This window comes from Salmo salar, chromosome 27 (assembly GCF_965601325.2).
Source record: "Salmo salar chromosome 27, fSalSal1, whole genome shotgun sequence".
In the NCBI taxonomy this organism is placed as follows: Eukaryota; Metazoa; Chordata; class Actinopteri; order Salmoniformes; family Salmonidae; genus Salmo; species Salmo salar.
Genome location: NC_138317.1, coordinates 32,885,719 through 32,905,951, shown reverse-complemented (window position 1 = coordinate 32,905,951; position 20,233 = coordinate 32,885,719). Strand labels below are relative to the sequence as shown.

General features: G+C 44.1%; 1 protein-coding gene across 1 annotated transcript in view; it reads right to left on the bottom strand.

Annotated features, from left to right (window-relative positions):
• Positions 1-20,233, bottom strand: part of slc25a13 (solute carrier family 25 member 13) — a 90,461-nt gene that overhangs the window by 2,836 nt on the left and 67,392 nt on the right. The window contains exons 15-17 of the mRNA XM_082970223.1: positions 13,841-13,975; positions 11,155-11,313; positions 10,617-10,707 (exon numbers count right to left, since the gene is read on the bottom strand). Of these exons, the coding sequence (XP_082826349.1) occupies positions 10,617-10,707; positions 11,155-11,313; positions 13,841-13,975 (385 nt within the window). The remainder of the gene's footprint in view (positions 1-10,616; positions 10,708-11,154; positions 11,314-13,840; positions 13,976-20,233) is intronic.

Here is a 20,233-nt window from a genome sequence, read left to right as displayed (position 1 = left end):
GTATTGACCATTCTGTCAGTACCACTATATGTACAGTATAAAGTATTTACCATTCTGTCAGTACCACCTAAATGTACAGTATAAAGTATTTACCATTCTGTCAGTACCACTATATGTACAGTATAAAGTATTGACAACATTCTGTCAGTACCACTATATGTACAGTATAAAGTATTGACAACATTCTGTCAGTACCACTATATGTACAGTATAAAGTATTGACAACATTTTGTCAGTACCACTATATGTACAGTATAAAGTATTGACAACATTTTGTCAGTACCACTATATGTACAGTATAAAGTATTGACAACATTTTGTCAGTACCACTATATGTACAGTATAAAGTATTGACAACATTTTGTCAGTACCACTATATGTACAGTATAAAGTATTGACAACATTTTGTCAGTACCACTATATGTACAGTATAAAGTATTGACAACATTTTGTCAGTACCACTATATGTACAGTATAATAGTGAATGGAATGTATTTGGTGATGCTTGTCCTAACAGTCTCCCCCTTTACCCTCCTGTCTCTGTCTCTTATTGGTCAATGGAACATTAGTGCATTCTAAAGAGTGACCAATTTGCTCCTCCAGGGAAAATGAGCTCATTTCTACCCCAAAAAGCTGAAAAGAGAAAGATCCCAAGTCAAAGTGATTCTCTCTGCACTGCTTCACACTCTGTAGCCCTGTAGTTTAGGAAATGTTACGTCCATCCCACCAAATAATGGTCTGTGTCCCAAATGGCAACCTATTCTCTATATAGTGCACTGCTTCTGACCAGAGTCCTATGGTGTTCTTTGTGAAACTACACAGCTCTCTCCCTCTGTTGAAAGGTTGGTAGAAAAGTGGTGCTACAAATTACCATCATTTTGTATAACACAGCAGCTGTCAGTAGAAGCTATCAATCCTGACTGGACGTTTCTATGACATTTGCGTTTCTGTATTTCTCAGTCTTATCGTGTGGTAAGACACTTACAGGTGCATCAGAGCTGGGACCGAGAGACTGAGAAGCAGCTTGTATCACCAGGCCATCAGACTGTTGAACAGCCATCACTAGCCCTGCACCTTGAGACTAATGCCTCATGTTCTGAGTCGGCGGTTAGGGAAGCGTTATCAAATCCTATATGCCATTGTGCCCTTGAGCAAGGCACTAAACCCCCCACAACAACAGCTCCCCAGGCACCTAGTGTGGCAGCCCCCCGCACCTCACCAAAACCTGTATGTATGTACAGTGGGGGAAAAAAGTATTTGATCCCCTGCTGATTTTGTACGTTTGCCCACTGACAAAGAAATGATCAGTCTATAATTTTAATGGTAGGTTTATTTGAACAGTGAGAGACAGAATAACAACAACAAAAATATCCAGGAAAACGCATGTCAAAAATGTTATAAAATGATTTGCATTTTAATGAGGGAAATAAGTATTTGACCCCTCTGTAAAACATGACTTAGTACTTGGTGGCAAAACCCTTGTTGGCAATCACAGAGGTCAGACGTTTCTTGTAGTTGGCCACCAGGTTTGCACAGATCTCAGGAGGGATTTTGTCCCACTCCTCTTTGCAGATCTTCTCCAAGTCATTAAGGTTTCGAGGCTGACCCCACATTTTCCACATAGCTCATCCTAAAATACCTACTACTGTGCAGTAATAGTCTGCATCACAGCACACACAGCTCTCACCCCCTAGTAAAACAGAAATTTGTACGTTTGGAAATTCAGTTTCCCCTCTGTGTAATCTCTTGATCTCTTCTCCCGGAAAAGGAAATATACTGATACCATTTTCTTTCCAAATGATATACACCTCTGCTGTCTTCAACCAGGATCTCAGTGATCATTGCCTAATTGTCTGCATCCGTAATGGGTCTGCGGTCAAGCGACCACCCCTCATCACTGTCAAACGCTCCCTAAAACACTTCAGCGAGCACGCCTTTCTAATCGACCTGGCCCGGGTATCCTGGAAGGACACTGACCTCATTCTGTCAGTAGAGGATGCCTGGTTATTCTTTTAAAGTGCTTTCCTCACCATCTTAAATAAGCATGCCCCATTCAATAAATGTAGAACCAGGAACAGATATAGCCCTTGGTTCACTCCAGACCTGACTGCCCTTGACCAGCACAAAAACATCCAGTGGCGTACTGTATTAGCATCGAATAGCCCCCGTGATATGCAACTTTTCAGGGAAGATAGGAACCCATATACACAGGCAGTTAGGAGAGCAAAGGCTAGCTTTTTCAAACAGAAATTTGCATCCTGTAGCACTAACTCCAAAAAGTTCTGGGACACTGTAAAGTCCATGGAGAATAAGAGCACCTCCTCCCAGCTGCCCACTGCACTGAGGCTAGGAAACACTGTCACCACCGATAAATCCGCGATAATTGAGAATTTCAATAAGCATTTTTCTACGACTGGCCATGCTTTCCACCTGGCTACCCCTACCCTGGTCAACAGCCCTGCACTCCTCACTGCAACTTGCCCAAGCCTCCTCCATTTCTCATTCACCCAAATCCAGATAGCTGATGTTCTGAAAGAGCTGCAAAATCTGGACCCCTACAAATCAGCAGGACTAGACAATCTGGACCCTCTCTTCCTAAAATTATCAGCCGAAATTGTTGCAACCCCTATTACTAGCTTGTTCAACCTCTCTTTCGTATCGTCTGAGATCCCCAAAGATTGGAAAGCTGCCGCAGTCATCCCCCTCTTCAAAGGGGGAGACACTCTAGACCCTCTAGACCCAAACTGCTACAGACCTATATCTATCCTAATGTCTTCGAAAGCCAAGTTAACTTCACTAGGGTAGGGGGCAGCATTCGGAATTTTGGATGAAAAGCGTGCCCAAATTAAAGTGCCTGCTACTCAGGCCCAGAAGCTAGGATATGCATATAATTTAGATTTGGATAGAAAACACTCTAAAGTTTCAAAAACTGTTAAAATAATGTATGTGAGTATAACAGAACTGATATGAAAGGCGAAAACCTGAGGAAAATCCATCCAGGAAGTACTATTATTTTGAAAGGCTGTTTTTCCATTGAAAGCCTATCCACCATACAAAGACTTAGGACCCAGTTCACGATCTTTATGGCTTCTTTTACGTGTGGCCAGTCTTTAGGCATTGTTTCAGGCTTTTACTCTGAAAAATGAGGGAGATACAGCACTTTCAATGAGTGGGCAGTGGAAATTTCCAGACATGAGTCCAGCACGTGATCGGGAGTGCGCCTTTCTTGTTTCTCCTTTTCTATTGACGAAGCTTTTGTTCGGTTGAACTATTATTGATTATTTATGACAAAAACAACCTGAGGATTGATTTTAAACATCGTTTGACATGTTTCTACTAACTTTTATTGTACTTTTTTGACTTTTTGTCTGGATGTTGAGAGCGCGCTTTGTGCCTTTGGATTACTGAACTAAACGCACCAACAAAACGAAGGTTTTTGGACATAAAGAGGGACATTATCGAACAAAACAAACATTTATTGTGTAACATGGAGTCCTGGGAGTGCCACCAGATGAAGATCATCAAAGGTAAGTGATTAATTTAATCGCTATTTCTGACTTTTGTGAGTCCTCTCCTTGGCTGGAAAATGTCTGTATGGTGTTTTGTGACTAGGCGCTGTCCTAACATAATCGCATGGTGTGCTTTCGCCGTAAAGACTTTTTTAAATCTGACACAGCGGCTGGATTAACAAGACATTTATCTGTAATCCTATGTATAACACTTGTATCTTTCATCAATGTTTATGATGAGTATTTCTGTAATTTCATTTGGCTCTCTGCAATTTCACCAGATGTTATTTGAGACAATGCATTACTGAACATAACGCGCCAATTTAAACGGAGGTCTTTGGACATAAAAAGGGACTTTATCGAACAAAACAAACATTTATTGTTTAACATGGAGTCCTGGGAGTGCCACCAGATGAAGATCATCAAAGGTTAGTGATTCATTTAATCGCTATTTCTGACTTTTGTGAGTCCTCTCCTTGGTTGGAAAATGTCTGTATGGTTTCTTGTGGCTAGGCGCTGTCCTAACATAATCGTATTGTGTGCTTTCGCCGTAAAGCCTTTTTGAAATCGGACACTGTGGTTGGATTAACAAGAAGTTTATCTTTAAAATGGTGTATAATACTTGTATGTTTGAGGAATTTTAATTATGGGATTTCTGTTGTTTGAATTTGGCGCCCTGCAATTTCACTGGCTGTTGTCGAGGTGGGACGCTAGCGTCCCAATGATACCAGAGAGGTTAACAAACAGATCACCGACCATTTCGAATCCCACCGTACCTTCTCCGCTATGCAATCTGGTTTCCGAGCTGGTCATGGGTGCACCTCAGCCACGCTCAAGGTCCTAAACAATATCATAACCGCCATCGATAAGAGACAATACTGTGCAGCTGTATTCATCGACCTGGCCAAGGCTTTCGACTCTGTCAATCACCACATTCTTATCGGCAGACTCAACAGCCTTGGTTTCTCAAATGACTGCCTCGCCTGGTTCACCAACTACTTCTCTGGCAGAGTTCAGTGTGTCAAATCGAAGGGCCTGTTGTCCGGACCTCTGGCAGTCTCCATGGCGGTGCCACAGGGTTCAATCCTCGGGCCGACTCTTTATTCTGTATATATCAATGATGTCGCTCTTGCTGCTGGTGATTCTCTGATCCACCTCTACGCAGAAGACACCATTCAGTATATCTGGTCCTTCTTTGGACTCTGTGTTAACTAATATCCAGACGAGCTTCAATGCCATACAACTCTCCTTCCGTGGCCTCCAACTGCTCTTAAATGCAAGCAAAACTAAATGCATGCTCTTCAACCGATCGCTGCCCACACCTATCCACCCGTCCAGCATCACTAATCTGGACGGTTCTGACTTAGAATATGTGGACAACTACAAATACCTAGATGTCTGGTTAGACAGTAAACTCTCCTTCCAGACTCACATTAAGCATCTCCAATCCAAAATTAAATCTAGAATCGGCTTTCTATTTCGTAACAAAGCATCCTTCACTCATGCTGCCAAACATACCCTAGTAAAACTGACTATCCTACCGATCCTTGACTTCGGCGATGTCATTTACAAAATAGCCTACAACACTCTACTCAGCAAATTGGATGCAGTCTATCATAGTGCCATCCGTTTTGTCACCAAAACCCCATATACTACCCACCACTGCGACCTGTATGCTCTCGTTGGCTGGCCCTCGCTTCATATCCGTCGCCAAACCCACTGGCTCCAGGTCATCTATAAGTCGTTGCTAGGTAAAGCCCTGCCTTATCTCAGGTCACTGGTCACCATAGCAGCACCAACCCGCAGCACGCGCTCCAGCAGGTATATTTCACTGGTCACCCCCAAAGCCAATTCCTACTTCGGCTGCCTTTCCTTCCAGTTCTCTGCTGCCAATGACTGGAACGAACTGCAAAAATCAATGAAGCTGGAGACTCATATCTCCCTCACTAGCTTTAAGCACCAGCTGTCAGAGCAGCTCACAGATCACTGCACCTGTACATAGCCCATCTGTAAATAGCCCATCCAACTACCTCATCACCATATTGTTATTTATTTTATTTATTTTGCTCCTTTGCACCCCAGTACCGATACTTGCACACTCATCTTCTGCACATCTATCACCCCTGTGTTTAATTTGCCATACTGTAATAATTTCGCCACTATGGCCTGTTTATTGCCTCACCCCCCGTATCCTACCTCATTTGCACACACTGTATATAGACTTTCTCTATTGTATTTATTGACTGTATGTTTGTTTATTCCATGTGTAACTCTGTGTTGTTGTATGTGTCGAACCGCTTTGCTTTATCTTGGCCAGGTCGTAGTTGTAAATGAGAACCTGTTCTCAACTAGCCTACCTGGTTAAATAAAGGTGAAATAAAATAAAAATAAAAACAGAGACATGGCTGAACGACGACACTATCAACATACAGCTGGCTGGTTACACTGCACCGGCAGGATAGAACACCGGCGCCTGATAAGACAAGGGGCTGCGAACTATGTATTTTTGTAAATAACAGCTGGTGCATGATATCTAAGGAAGTCTCGAGTTATTGCTCGCCGGAGGTAGAGTATCTCATGATAAACTGTAGACCACACTACCTACCTAGAGTTTTCATCTGTATTTTTCGTAGTTGTTTACATACCACCACAGTCAGAGGCTGGCACTAAGACAGCACTGAATGAGCTGTATTCTGTCATAAGCAAACAAGAAAATGCTCACCCAGAGGAGGTGCTCCTAGTAGCTGGGGACTTTAATGCAGGGAAACTTAAATCTGTTTTACCAAATTTCGATCAGCATGTTAAATGTGCAACCAGAGGGAAAACAATTCTGGACCACCTTTACTCCACGCATACAAAGGTCTCTCTCGCCCTCCATTTGGCAAATCTGACCATAATTCTATCCTCCTGATTCCTGCTTACAAGCAAAAATTAAAGCAGGAAGCACCAGTGATTAGATCAATAAAAAAGTGGTCAGATGAAGCAGATGCTAAGCTACAGGACTGTTTTGCCAGCACAGACTGGAATATTTTCCGGGATTCCTCCGATGGCATTGAGGAGTACACCACATCAGTCATTGGCTTCATCAATAAGTGCATCGATGACGTCTTCCCCACAGTGACTGTACGTACATACCCCAACCAGAAGCCATGGATTATAGGCAACATCCGCACTGAGATAAAGGCTGGAGCTGCCGCTTCAAGGAGCGGGACTCTAACCAGGAAGCTTATAAGAAATCCTGCTATGCCCTTCGACGAATCATCAAACTGGCAAAGTGTCAATACAGGACTAAGATCAAATCATACAACACCGGCTCTGACGCTCGTCGGATGTGGCAGGGCTTGCAAACCATTACAGACTACAAAGGGAAGCACAGCCGAGAGCTTCCCAGTGACACAAGCCTACCAGACGAGCTAAACTACTTCTATGCTCGCTTCGAGGCAAATAACACTGAAACATGCATGAGAGCACCAGCTGTTCTGGAAGACTGTGTGATCACGCTCTCCGCAGCCGATGTTAGTAAGACCTTTAAACAGGTCAACATTCACAAGGCCGCAGTGCCAGACGGATTACCAGGACGTGTATTGCGAGGATGTGCTGACCAACTGACAAGTGTCTTCACTGACATTTTCAACCTCTCCCTGTCCGAGTCTGTAATACCAACATGTTTTAACCTGTTAGGGCTAGGGGGCAGTATTTGCGCGGCTGGATAAAAAAATGTACCCGATTTAATCTGGTTACTAATCCTACCCAGTAACTAGAATATGCATATACTTATTATATATGGATAGAAAACACCCTAAAGTTTCTAAAACTGTTTGAATGGTGTCTGTGAGTATAACAGAACTCATTTGGCAGGCAAAACCCTGAGACATTTTCTGACAGGAAGTGGATACCTGATGTGTTGTATTACCTTTAAACCTATGCCATTGAAAAACACAGGGGCTGAGGAATATTTTGGCACTTCCTATTGCTTCCACTAGATGTCACCAGCCTTTACAAAGTGTTTTGAGTCTTCTGGAGGGAGATCTGACCGAACAAGAGCCATGGAACGATGATGGCCCATTAGACACCTGGCGCGCGAGTTCATGTTGGGTACCCTCGTTCCAATACGTTATAAAAGAGAATGCATTCGTCCACCTTGAATATTATTCATGTTCTGGTTAAAAAAGGCCCTAATGATTTATGCTATACAACGTTTGACATGTTTGAACGAACGTAAATATATTTTTTCCCCTCGTTCATGAAGTGAAGTCCGGCGGGCTTAGATCATGTGCTAACAAGACGGAGATTTTTGGACATAAATGATGAGCTTTTTTGAAAAAAACTACATTCGTTATGGACCTGTGATACTTGGAAGTGACATCTGATGAAGAGAATCAAAGGTAATGGATTATTTACATAGTATTTTCGATTTTAGATCTCCCCAACATGGCGGCTAGTCTGTATCGCAACGCGTATTTTTCTGGGCGCAGTGCTCAGATTATTGCAAAGTGTGATTTCCCAGTAAGGTTATTTTTAAATCTGGCAAGTTGATTGCGTTCAAGAGATGTAAATCTATAATTCTTTAAATGACAATATAATATTTTACCAATGTTTTCTAATTTTAATTATTTAATTTGTGGTGCTGACTTGAATGCCGGTTATTGGAGGGAAACGATTTCCTGAACATCAACGCCACAGTAAAACGCTGTTTTTGGATATAAATATGAACTTGATAGAACTAAAAATGCATGCATTGTCTAACACAATGTCCTAGGAGTGTCATCTGTTGGAGATTGTAAAAGGTTAGTGCATAATTTTAGCTGATTTTATGGTTTTGGTGACGCCTGTCTTTGAATTGGCACAACATTACACACAACTCTTGTAAATGTACTGTCCTAACATACTCTAAATTTATGCTTTCGCCGTAAAACCTTTTTGAAATCGTAAAACGTGGTTAGATTAAGGAGATGTTTATCTTTCAAAGGGTGTAAAATAGTTGTATGTTTGAAAAATTTGAATTTTGACATTTATTTGGATTCAAATTTGCCGCTCTTGAAATGCACCTGCTGTTGATGGAGTGCACCACGGGTGGGACGCTTGCGTCCCACCTAGCCCATAGAGGTTAAGCAGACCACTAAGGTAACCTGCCTAAATGACTACCGACCCGTAGCACTCACATCTGTAGCCATGAAGTGCTTCGAAAGGCTGGTCATGGCTCACATCAACACCATCATCCCAGAAACCCTAGACCAACTACAATTTGCATACCGCCCCAACAGATCCACAGATGATGCAATCTTTATTGCACTCCACACAGCCCTTTCCCACCTGGACAATAGGAACACCTATGTGAGAATGCTATTCATTGACTACAGCTCAGCGTTCAACACCATAGTGCCCTCAAAGCTCATCAATAAGCTAAGGACCCTGGGACTAAACACCTCCCTCTGCAACTGGATCCTGGACTTCCTGACGGGCCGTCCCCTGGTGGTAAGGGTAGGTAACTACACATCTGCCATGCTGATCCTCAACACAGGGGCCCCTCAGGGATGTGTGCTCAGTCCCCTCTACTCCCTGTTCACTCATGACTGCACAGCCAGGCACGACTCCAACACCATTATTAAGTTTGCCAATGACACAACAGTGGTAGGCCTGATCACCGACAACAACGAGACAGCCTGTAGGGAGGAGGTCAGAGACTTGGCCGTGTGGTGCCAGGACAACAACCTCTCCCTCAAAAAGTTCTACAGTTGCAGATCCTCAAAAAGTTCTACAGTTGCACCATCGAGAGCATCCTGACTGGTTGCATCACTGCCTGGTATGCCAACTGCTCGGCCTCTGACCTCAAGGCACTACAGAGGGTAGTGCGAACGGCCCAATACATCACTGGGGCCAAGCTTCCTGCCATCCAGGACCTCTATACCAGGCAGTGTCAGAGGAAGGCCCTAAAAATTGTCAAAGATTCCAGCCACCCTAGTCATAGACTGTTCACTCTGCTACCACACGGCAAGCGGTACCGGAGCAGCAAGTTTAGGTCCAAGAAGCTTCTAAACAGCTACCCCCAAGCCATAAGACTCCTGAACACCTAATGAAATGGCTACCCAGACTATTTACATTGTCCCCCCCGTCCCCTCTTTTACACCGCTACTACTCTCTATTGTTCTCATCTATGCATAGTCTTTAATAACTCTACTTTAATAACTCTACCTACATGTACATGTTACTTCAACTAACCAGTGCCCCCGCACATGGACTCTGTACCGGTAGCCCCCTGTATATAGTCTCGCTATTGTTATTTTACTGCTGCTCTTTAATTATTTGTTACTTTTATTTCTTATTCTAATCTGTATTTTTTTAAACTGCATTGTTGGTTAGGGGCTCGTAAGTAATCATTTCACTTTAAGGTCTACACCCGTTGTAATCGGCACATGTGACTAATTTTATTTAATTTAAAATTTGATATGAGACATCAGGACCCTTATTCATGAAGTGTCTCAGAGAAGGAGTGCTGATATAGGACCAGTTTTTAAATAGTAATGAATAAGATTATATGGACGGGGGGGACCGGACCCTAGCTCAGCCCTATGCTGAGATACTTTATGAATACGGGCCACGTGTCACACCCTGATCTGTTTCACCTGTCTTTGTGCTTGTCTCCACCCCCCTCCAGGTGTCGCCCATCTTCCTCATTATCGCCAGTGTATTTATACCTGTGTTCTCTGTTTGCCTGTTGCCAGTTCGTTTTGTTTCGTCAAACCTACCAGCGTTTTTCCCGTGCGCCTGTCTTTCTTAATTTCCTATTTTCTAGCTTTCCTGGTTTTTGACCATTCTGCCTGCGCTGACCCTGAGCCTGCCTGCCGTTCTGTACCTTGTCACACCACCCTGGATTGCTGACCTCTGCCTGCTCTGACCCTGAGCCTGCCTGCCATTCTGTACCTTATCAGACTCTGCTCTGGACTACTGACCTCTGCCTGCCCTTGACATGTTGTTTGCCTGCCCCCCTGTTTCTGTAATAAACTTTTGTTACTTCGAATCTGTCTGCATCTGGGTCTTGTCCTGAGCCTTGATACAAGGATAATTTCATTCAGTTTAAGATTAGGAGAGGGAGGAGTTCTGACTTACTGTCCGCCAAAGTCAATGTAGAACCACCTCTGCAGGAGTTCATAGGTCACCAGGGTGACCCCAAATTGGGGCGAGGACCGGAACACTCGGGCTATAGTAAAGGGAGAAACGACAAAGCTCAATAACAGTTTCACTATTACACCACTGTAGCCTGGGTACCAGTCTGTTTGTGTTAACATTCCACTTCTTGTCACTCCTTATCATGCCAAACACATAGTACAAGAAGTTACATTTTTGCACAAAACAGGTTCTGGATTTCAAACTAAACAATTTGTTGTATGAAGGGTTAAAAACGGTTGCAAGTTAGCTAGAGATTACCATGGTACACTGTAACATAATAGTGGAATATGGTTATTAAAAACAATCACACAGTCAAATAAGACCTAAACCAATCTACATAATCACGCCACATCAGTGGACCTTTCTAGATAACAATACAGCTGAAAAAGGTGTTAACAGATATATAACAGATAAATAAACTAAATATGTAATTTGTATCATTCGTCGTCATCATATATTACTAAAAACGTGGTGATACCTCCCGCTCCTTTCCAGAAGGCCCGTGGTCCCTCCTCCTTCAGAATCTTCCAGAAGCAGTCAGCGAGACCGGTGTACGTGGTCTGGCCGGCACGGGCCGCCACTTGAAGCCTGGTCTTGATCACGTCGGCCGGGGTCACCAGGGAGGCCGCGGGCATGCCTAAGGAGAGAGCGCCTCACTCAGCAGTCATCTGATTCAGTACTTATCACCTATTAACGCACCTTTTACTATTATATTTGTTAAGCACTTTGAAATGCATCCCCTGTGAGAAATGAGCTCTATAAATAAAGTTAGATTGACTGATTGATATTAGTACTGGATGTGAATGTAGTGGTTATGCTACCCTGCATCACTATCACTGCTGAATCTGAATGAATACATTACTACTGTTGGGTTATACTAAGGTAATCATCTAACTCTATGAATTTCCACCCGTGGCTTTTGTGCCTCTTTCAAAACAGAATTCATTCGTAGTTGAATTTCAGTCATCTGAATGAGGACCAGTGATCCTTCTTACAGAAGGTGATTTACGATCAGAAAAAATGCATTGGACGTTCATGGTTTCCCCTCTCAGATTGGAGGGACAGACAATACCTAGTAATGAGAAGGACCCACAAGGTGGCCCGTGTGTCGGTGACTGGTGACTGGGGGCCCCATGCGGGCAGCCCTCTCCAGCCACTTCAGCTATGAATGGCCTCAATCATCAATGGCTGCTTTCGATCTCCATGCACGGTCATTACCATCACCGGCCCCTTCACCAACCAGTCACACAGACTTCTAGCTGCACGTCTTCAGTCTAAACGAGCCATTCAATTCAACCACTGATCAACTCACTCACTGCCACTGTGAGAGCTGAAGAGACCACCTGCACTGATGTCCTTCACAGGAGAGGAGAGGAATGGAGAGCAGTCTTAAATCTCTCTCTCAAAGCTACCTCAGTAGAAACCATATTTGTCTCCAGCCATAGAAAGAGAGAGAGAGAGAGAGGGAGAGAGAGAACGAGGGAGGGAGAGGGAATAAGAGAGAGCGAGCGAGAAAGAGGCATAGAGAGAGAGAGAGAGAGAAAGAGGGGGAGAAAGAGAGAGAGCGAGAAAGAGGGAGAGCAAGAGAGAAAGAGGGAGAGATAGAGAGAGCAAGAAAGAGAGAGGGAGAGAGAGCAGGAGGAGATGACCAGCGCTGCAGTGTGTTCTGGGATCAGGGGGTCTGCTTGGCAAATAATGCCACCCAAACTGAGCGTGTAACTCAATTTCCTGCGCCGACTGTTAAGCGCTAATTGCCAAAAAAGCTTAACTGCTGATAAATGTAGAAAGGAGTGATAAATGCTATGAGCAAATGCAAAATCATAAACTGCATTTCAGGTTTGTAAACCATAGCTCTTGGACCCGGTTGAGGGAATGACCAAAATAAGAGGGAGGGGGAAAATTGGGAGTAGGAATGTCTTTTTAGATTTCTATGAGTTTCCATGAAGCGCCGTGCTCGCTGCTCACTCAGTGCTGAAGAGCAGAACTACAGTACTGACCAACATTATCCCTCAGGATTCAAAATAAATATTTATCCTTTTCTTGTGACGTTCCAAACCACCCTGACTTGGCTTCCGCGCTCGCCTTTTTATACACTGTTTTCTTTAAGACAAACCCACTCAAATAAAAAATATTAAGCCTACACACTTGCTCCAGATCATATTTTCGTGTACGAAGAGGAGAAAGAGACCTGTAAGACTGTGGATCAAAACTGTTGGATGTCTTTCCTCCGGGTTGCCAGTATTGTGAGAGTAAGATCTGTTTATGGCCGACACAGCTCCCATCCTCACCTCCCTCAGCACCTCACTCCTAACATACAGGTAGTGTCTCAACTAACACCCTATTCTGTACTTTTGACCAGAGCCTTATGGGTCCAGAGAGAGAGAGACATTGGACCCTATGGGCCCTGGTCAAAAATAACACACTATGTAGGGACACAGCTCAGGCTGCCAGTTCCTATATGTTAGCAGTGGAAAGTCATCCCATCCTGACTCTGTTGGCTGGCTGGCTGGCTGGCTGGCTGGCTGGCAGGCAGGCAGGCGGGCTCTCTCTCTGGGCTCTGTCTTCTCCCTCAGCGCTCAGCTCCAAACCCCAGCCAATCACTGAGCACTCTAAATAGGGATGACCACGATTGAGCCTGCGGTCGCCGGCGGCTACTGGGGCCCTAGGCCTAGAGCCAGGAAGTTGGGATGGTTAGGGGGATGGAGGCTGGAGGGATGGAGGATGGAGGGTTAGATGGATGGATGGGGGAAAGGAAGAATAGAGGGATGGAGGTTAGAGGGATGGAGCCGGGGCCTTGGGTCTGGCCCGGGGTCCATGTGGTGGCTCACCAATAACCAGGGACACTCATGCATGGTTTTCTGCTTTCCCAAGAATGGTTCCTTATTAAGCTTGTGATAGTGACGTTTTAACAGTATTGTTTCTTTCCTCTGAATCGTCATCTTCTTATCGTCATTGACCAATATGGTTGAAAAACGTTGTATTTTTTGTATTATCATTTGTCCTGAAGTTTTTGGATGTGTATATATACTTTATCATATAGGCCGAGCAAATGAGAGATCGAGACAGATACAGAGAGAGAGGGAGAGACCGACAGAAAGAGGGAACCAGGCAGAGAGACAGACAATTCTCAAAAGACCCTGGGTCTGAACCACATGGTATCTTACCTGCTATGGCCCCTGAAAACAGCAGCTTGCCTGGTCCAATCCTCCCATCCTCATCACTCATGTAGGCCTTGACGTGCGCATAGCAGGGGAAGTAGATGGCTGAGAAGGGGATGTCTCGCAGGAAACAGGCTTTGGCTCCCTGTGGATGGTGAAGAGATACAGAAGAGACAGAGGTGTGAGGAAAGAGAGGGGGGATTGAGAGGGGAAGGATAGAGAAACAAGGAGGAGTCAAAATAGAGGAAGAGGGAGACAAGAAGGGAGGGAGAGAGAGAAAGAGGGAGAGCAAAGGGGAAGACAGTGAGAAAGAGAGAAAAGGAGGGGTGAAAAAAGAGGAAGAGAGACAAGGGAGAAAAGGTGGGAGGGAGAGAATTAGTGAACTGAATTGAAAAGGTGGGAGGGAGAGAATTAGTGAACTGAATTGAAAAGGTGGGAGGGAGAGAATTAGTGAACTGAATTGAAAAGGTGGGAGGGAGAGAATTAGTGAACTGAATTGAAAAGGTGGGAGGGAGAGAATTAGTGAACTGAATTGAAAAGGTGGGAGGGAGAGAAAATACGTTTCGTAAGAGACACAAACATTCTTTGAGGAGAACGCACATAGAGCACTGTAACACTTTTCCTCTTTCCATCCCTGATTTGGAAAATATACTGTAAATAAATATGTTTTATTGGATGGAAAGATGTTACCTTCAACAGTCTTGATTTTTCCAGTTCCATGGGAACATTATTTGTCATAGCATAGCTTGTGGTTTTATTTCCAAGATTTCTAACCACAAAATGTCAGTACCGTACACATCACTAGTGCTAGGAGTGTTTCCTGCTGACCATGTGACCTGACCAGGGAAAACTCTGGGCCCTTCACTACAACTCATCAACTCTCCTCACTTCTCTTCTCCTGCTTTGGAGAGACGAGAGTGTGTGTGAGAGAGAGAGAGACAAAGAGAGAGAGGGCGAGAGAGAGATGAAGAGAGAGAGTAAAAGACGAGACATCAGGGAAAGAAGAGGAAGATTTCTTCTGTCCGTCACTGTAAACAATGCCATATCTTCAACCAGATTACTTGTCATCTTATTCACCCTCTTGGCTGCCATCCAGGTGGGGTTGAGGCAGGGGAAGGGAAATGGAAGGGTTCTCCCTTCAACAGAGTATTTTAAAGCCAGGCTGCATCCCAAATGCCAACCTACTCCCTACATGGTACACTACCAGACCAGAGCCCGATAAGGGTTTCCTTTGGGCCCTGGTCAAAAGTAGTACACAATATATAGGACTAGGTTGCCAATTGGGATGCTGCCAGGAGAAGTGCTTTAGACAGGCTTCATTTAACTGCTGGGGTTAATCCTACCACTCATACACAGTTTGCACAGATACCTCACTGTACAGGTATCTCTTCTGTCCTCAAAGGCTTTGCTTCATTCTCCCCTGCCTGTCCTCCCCTCCCCGCCAGGGCCGCCATGCCAGACTGCCTGCTGAAAAGTTGCAGATACTATCACCATGGCCCTGGTTCATATTCACAGACAGGCTCATCCTTGTGCCTACTGGAGCTGGAGAGGCTGGGATTATGTGATTCATGTGAATCTATTATGATTCTACTGTGATTCATGTGAATCTACTGTGATTCTACTTTATCCATAATCTATTATGCCTTGTTTCTTCTTCTTCTGAATTATGGTCAGGCCAAGAGTTGCGGTGACAGACCTGTGTGAATGCATGACAATGTATACCGACAGTTGAAGTGGGAAGTTTACATACACTTAGGTTGGAGACATTAAAAGTCGTTTTTCAACCACTCCACACATTTCTTGTTAACAAACTATAGTTTTGGCAAGTCGGTTAGGACATCTACTTTGTGCATGACACAAGTAATTTTTCCAACAATTGTTTACAGACAGATTATTTCACTTATAATTCACTGTATCACAATTTCAGTGGGTCAGAAGTTTACATACACTAAGGTGACTGTGCCTTTAAACAGCTTGGAAAATTCCAGAAAATGATATCATGGCTTTAGAAGCTTCTGATAGGCTAATTGACATCATTTGAGCCAATTGGAGGTGTAGCTGTGGATGTATTTCAAGGCCTACCTTCAAACTCAGTGCCTCTTTGCTTGACACCATGGGAAAATCAAAAGAAATCAGCCAAGAGGCCTCTACAAGTCTGGTTCATCCTTGGGAGCAATTTCCAAACGCCTGAAGGTACCACGTTCATCTGTACAAACAATAGTACGCAAGTATAAACACCATGGGACCACGCAGCCGTCATACCGCTCAGGAAGGAGACGCATTCTGTCTCCTAGAGATGAACGTACTTTGGTTCAAAGTGCAAATCAATCCCAAAGTGCAAATCAATCCCAGAACAGCAGCAAAGGACCTTGTGAAGATGCTGGAGGAAACCAGTACAAAAGTGTCTATATCCACAGTAAAACGAGTCCTATATTGACATAACCTGAAAGGCCGCTCAGCAAGGAAGAAGCCACTGCTCCAAAACACCCATAAAAAAGCCATTGTTATGTTTGGAGGAAAAAGGGGGAGGCTTGCAAGCTGAAGAACACCATCCCAACCGTGAAGCACGGGGGTGGCAGCATCATGTTGTGGGGGTGCTTTGCTGCATGAGGGACTGGTGAACTTCACAAAATAGATGGCATCATGAGGCAGGAAATTTATGTGGATATATTGAAGCAACATCTCAAGACATCAGTCAGGAAGTTAAAGCTTGGTCGCAAATGGGTCTTCCAAATGGACAATGACCCCAAGCATACTTCCAAAGTTGTGGCAAAATGGCTTAAGGACAACAAAGTCAAGGTATTGGAGTGGCCATCACAAAGCCCTGACCTCAATCCCATAGAAAATGTGTGGGCAGAACTGAAAAGGCGTGTGCGAGCAAGGAGGCCTACAAATCTGACTCAGTTACATCAGCTCTGTCAGGAGGAATGGGCCAAAATTCACCCAACTTATTGTGGGAAGCTTGTGGAAGGCTACCCGAAACATTTGACCCAAGTTAAACAATTTAAAGGCAATGCTACCAAATAATAATTGAGTGTATGTAAACTTCTGACCCACTGGGAATGTGATAAAAGAAATAAAAGCTGAAATAAATCATTCTCTCTACTATTATTCTGACATTTCACATTCTTAAAATAAAGTGGTGATCCTAACTGACCTAAGAGGGATTTTTTACTAAGATTTAATTTCAGGTTATTGTGAAAAACTGAGTTTAAATGTATTTGGCTAAGGTGTATGTAAACTTCCGACTTCAACTGTACATAATACACAGTATGTATCTCCTTCTGTATATGGCTATGAATGAGGGATAGTACATGGTGCATATAGTATGATTGATTGTTAATATGTGTCTTTTATTTTTTTAATTAACCTTTATTTAACTAGGCAAGTCAGTTAAGAACAAATTCTTATTTTACAATGACGGCCTACCACGGCCAGACGCTGGGCCAATTGTGCGCCGCCCTATGGGACTCCCGATCATGGCCAGTAGTGATACAGCCTGGGATCAAATCAGGGTATGTAGTGACTCCTCTAGCACTGAGATGCTGTGCCTTAGACCGCTGCACCACTCGGGTTCCACTGAGTGTCTATCTGAATGCCTGTGTGTATGAGCACTGGAGTACATAAAAGTATGTGTTTATATGAGTGAATAGGTTTGTCTTGATAAAGCCATTCAGTCAGTCAGCCCCTCCAGCAGCAGAGCGGAGGTAGGTAGGAGGGGGAGAGAGAGAGAGAGAGAGAGAGAGAGAGAGAAGAGAGAGAGAGAGAGAGAGAGAGAGAGAGAGAGAGAGCCAGAGAGAGAGAGCCAGAGAGAGTGAGAGAGCCAGAGAGAGAGAGAGAGAGAGAGAGAGAGAGAGAGAGAGAGAGAGAGAGAGTGAGAGAGCCAGAGAGAGAGAGAGAGAGAGAGAGAGAGAGAGAGAGAGAGGGTAATTAGCCTGACAAAGGGTGCTCTGTGCCTGGGCACAGCCCTGAGGAGCCAGCCCGTCTGGAGCTCTCTAGTCCTCCCTCCCGGCCCTCTTCCTCTCTCTGAATGCACATTGTCTCAGAAGCAGGACAGGAGACACAGACACAGGGGAGGACTAGAGGAGGCACCACCACTGTCATACCGGATTCAGCATTCTTATAGACATAATGGAGCAGACATACTATAGACGCAAACATATTCACGTTTGTGCGTGCACACACACACACGGACAGACACAGACAGACAAAGACAAGTGGAGGCACCAGGTTCAGCATTCACACACACACACACACACACACACACACACACACACACACACACACACACACACACACACACACACACACACACAGATGACTGTCATGGGAAGAACCTGGGAAGAAATAGAACTGAAACTTTGCCACAGAAAGAGAAAGGGGTAGAATCTACAAGCTCTGGGTAAAGGACCGGAGCTTTTTAAAATGTTTTTTAAAGCTTTCATTTAAATGAAACCCCAAAAAGTGTTAAAACCCACAGTTTTAACGAGTGACAAAAGGCTAAATCAGAACTCTTTAAAATGCTTCATGAATCAAAGACACTGATCATCGGTGTCCTTTTAAAAAGCAACCTCTCCATAAAGAGAATGACCCACGGTAGTTCTAAAATAACACCTGCTATCCACAAAACGTCTCAGAGTAGAAAAAGTGATAAGAATAGAGACATTATACTCCTACTCTTATTGGTCAAAATAAAAGCTATGCATCCAAGCCTCTTTAGTCATAAGAGTCCCATCTAGTCGACATATTTAGGAGACCTCGTGAGCTGTCCTAACCAGTTAATAGTTACCAGCAGGTGCCTTGAACATAGAAAAAGGCAGCCAGTCAGGGGTTCCTGTGCCACATGCAATTGCTTTAGAGTTGAAAGAATGTGTTGATATTTCTATATGATTAATCCATAAATTATCTACACCTACATGGAACAGTATCTCTTCGCTTTTTACAATTATTTCACGAGGCCTATTTCACATGATATGCCTAAATATTTATAGACACTAGGCTAATAAATAAATATGTTTTTATTTTGATTATTTAATTACCGACATCATGTTATTTCAAGTTCTCTTTGGAGTGCAATATCACATTGTTAAAAAAGATGGCTAAATTGGACCTGTCAATAAATTGGCCAATTGAAGGCATTTAGGGCTTATGTTAACTTTGATTGTGTTCAATGATAATAATAGACCTTTTAAACGTTGTATGCAACATTATCGGCAAGTGAAATTATGCCTACTGTGCCAAAGCGATTTAGAGTTCCTAAATGGGAGAGATGAGAGTGTTGATATAACAGTAATATTGTCAGCTTCCACTTTTAACAACCATCAGAATCTGTAAAAAAAAATTAAAAGGTTATGTACCAACATATTAGGCAATAATTCAGAGTAGGCAAAGTGATTCTGTCAGGCAAAAATTATATCAAACATTTTATCATTGTAACATTTTATCTATCAGTAACATTCACCATGGTTGTCTAAACTGTGCTATTGTCACACCCTGATCTGTTTCACCTGTCTTTGTGATTGTCTCCACCCCCCCTCCAGGTGTCACCCATCTTCCCCATTATCCCCTGTGTATTTATACCTGTGTTCTCTGTTTGTCTGTTGCCAGGTCGCTTTGTTTTGTCAAGCTTACCAGCGTTTGTCCTGTCAGCTCCTGTTTTTTCCCAGCCTCTTTTTTCTCGCCCTCCTGGTTTTGACCCTCGCCTGTCCCGTCTTTGTACTCGCCTGCCTGACCACTCTGCCTGCCCCTGCCTGCCGTCCTGTACCCTTGCCCCACCTCTGGATTACCGACCTCTGCCTGACCTGACCCTGAGCCTGTCTGCCGTCCTGTACCTTTACCCCTGTTGCTGTAATAAATATTGTTACTTCAACACGGTCTGCATCTGGGTCTTACCTTGATACCTGATAGATTTATTACAAGACGCTGCGGAGAGGACTGGGGACAACGCTGTGTAGAGGACTGGGGACAACGCTGTGTAGAGGACTGGGGACAACGTTGTGTAGAGGACTGGGGACAACGTTGTGTAGAGGACTGGGGACAACGCTGTGTAGAGGACTGGGGACAACGCTGTGTAGAGGACTGGGGACAACGCTGTGTAGAGGACTGGGGACAACGCTGTGTAGAGGACTGGGGACAACGCTGTGAAGAGGACTGGGGATAACGCTCTGTAGAGGACTGGGGATAACCCTCTGTAGAGGACTGGGTATAACCCTCTGTAGAGGACTGGGGATAACGCTGTGTAGAGGACTGGGGATAACCCTCTGTAGAGGACTGGGGATAACGCTGTGTAGAGGATTGAGGATAACCCTCTGTAGAGGACTGGGGATAACGCTGTGTAGAGGACTGGGGATAACGCTGTGTAGAGGACTGGGGATAACGCTGTGTAGAGGACTGGGGATA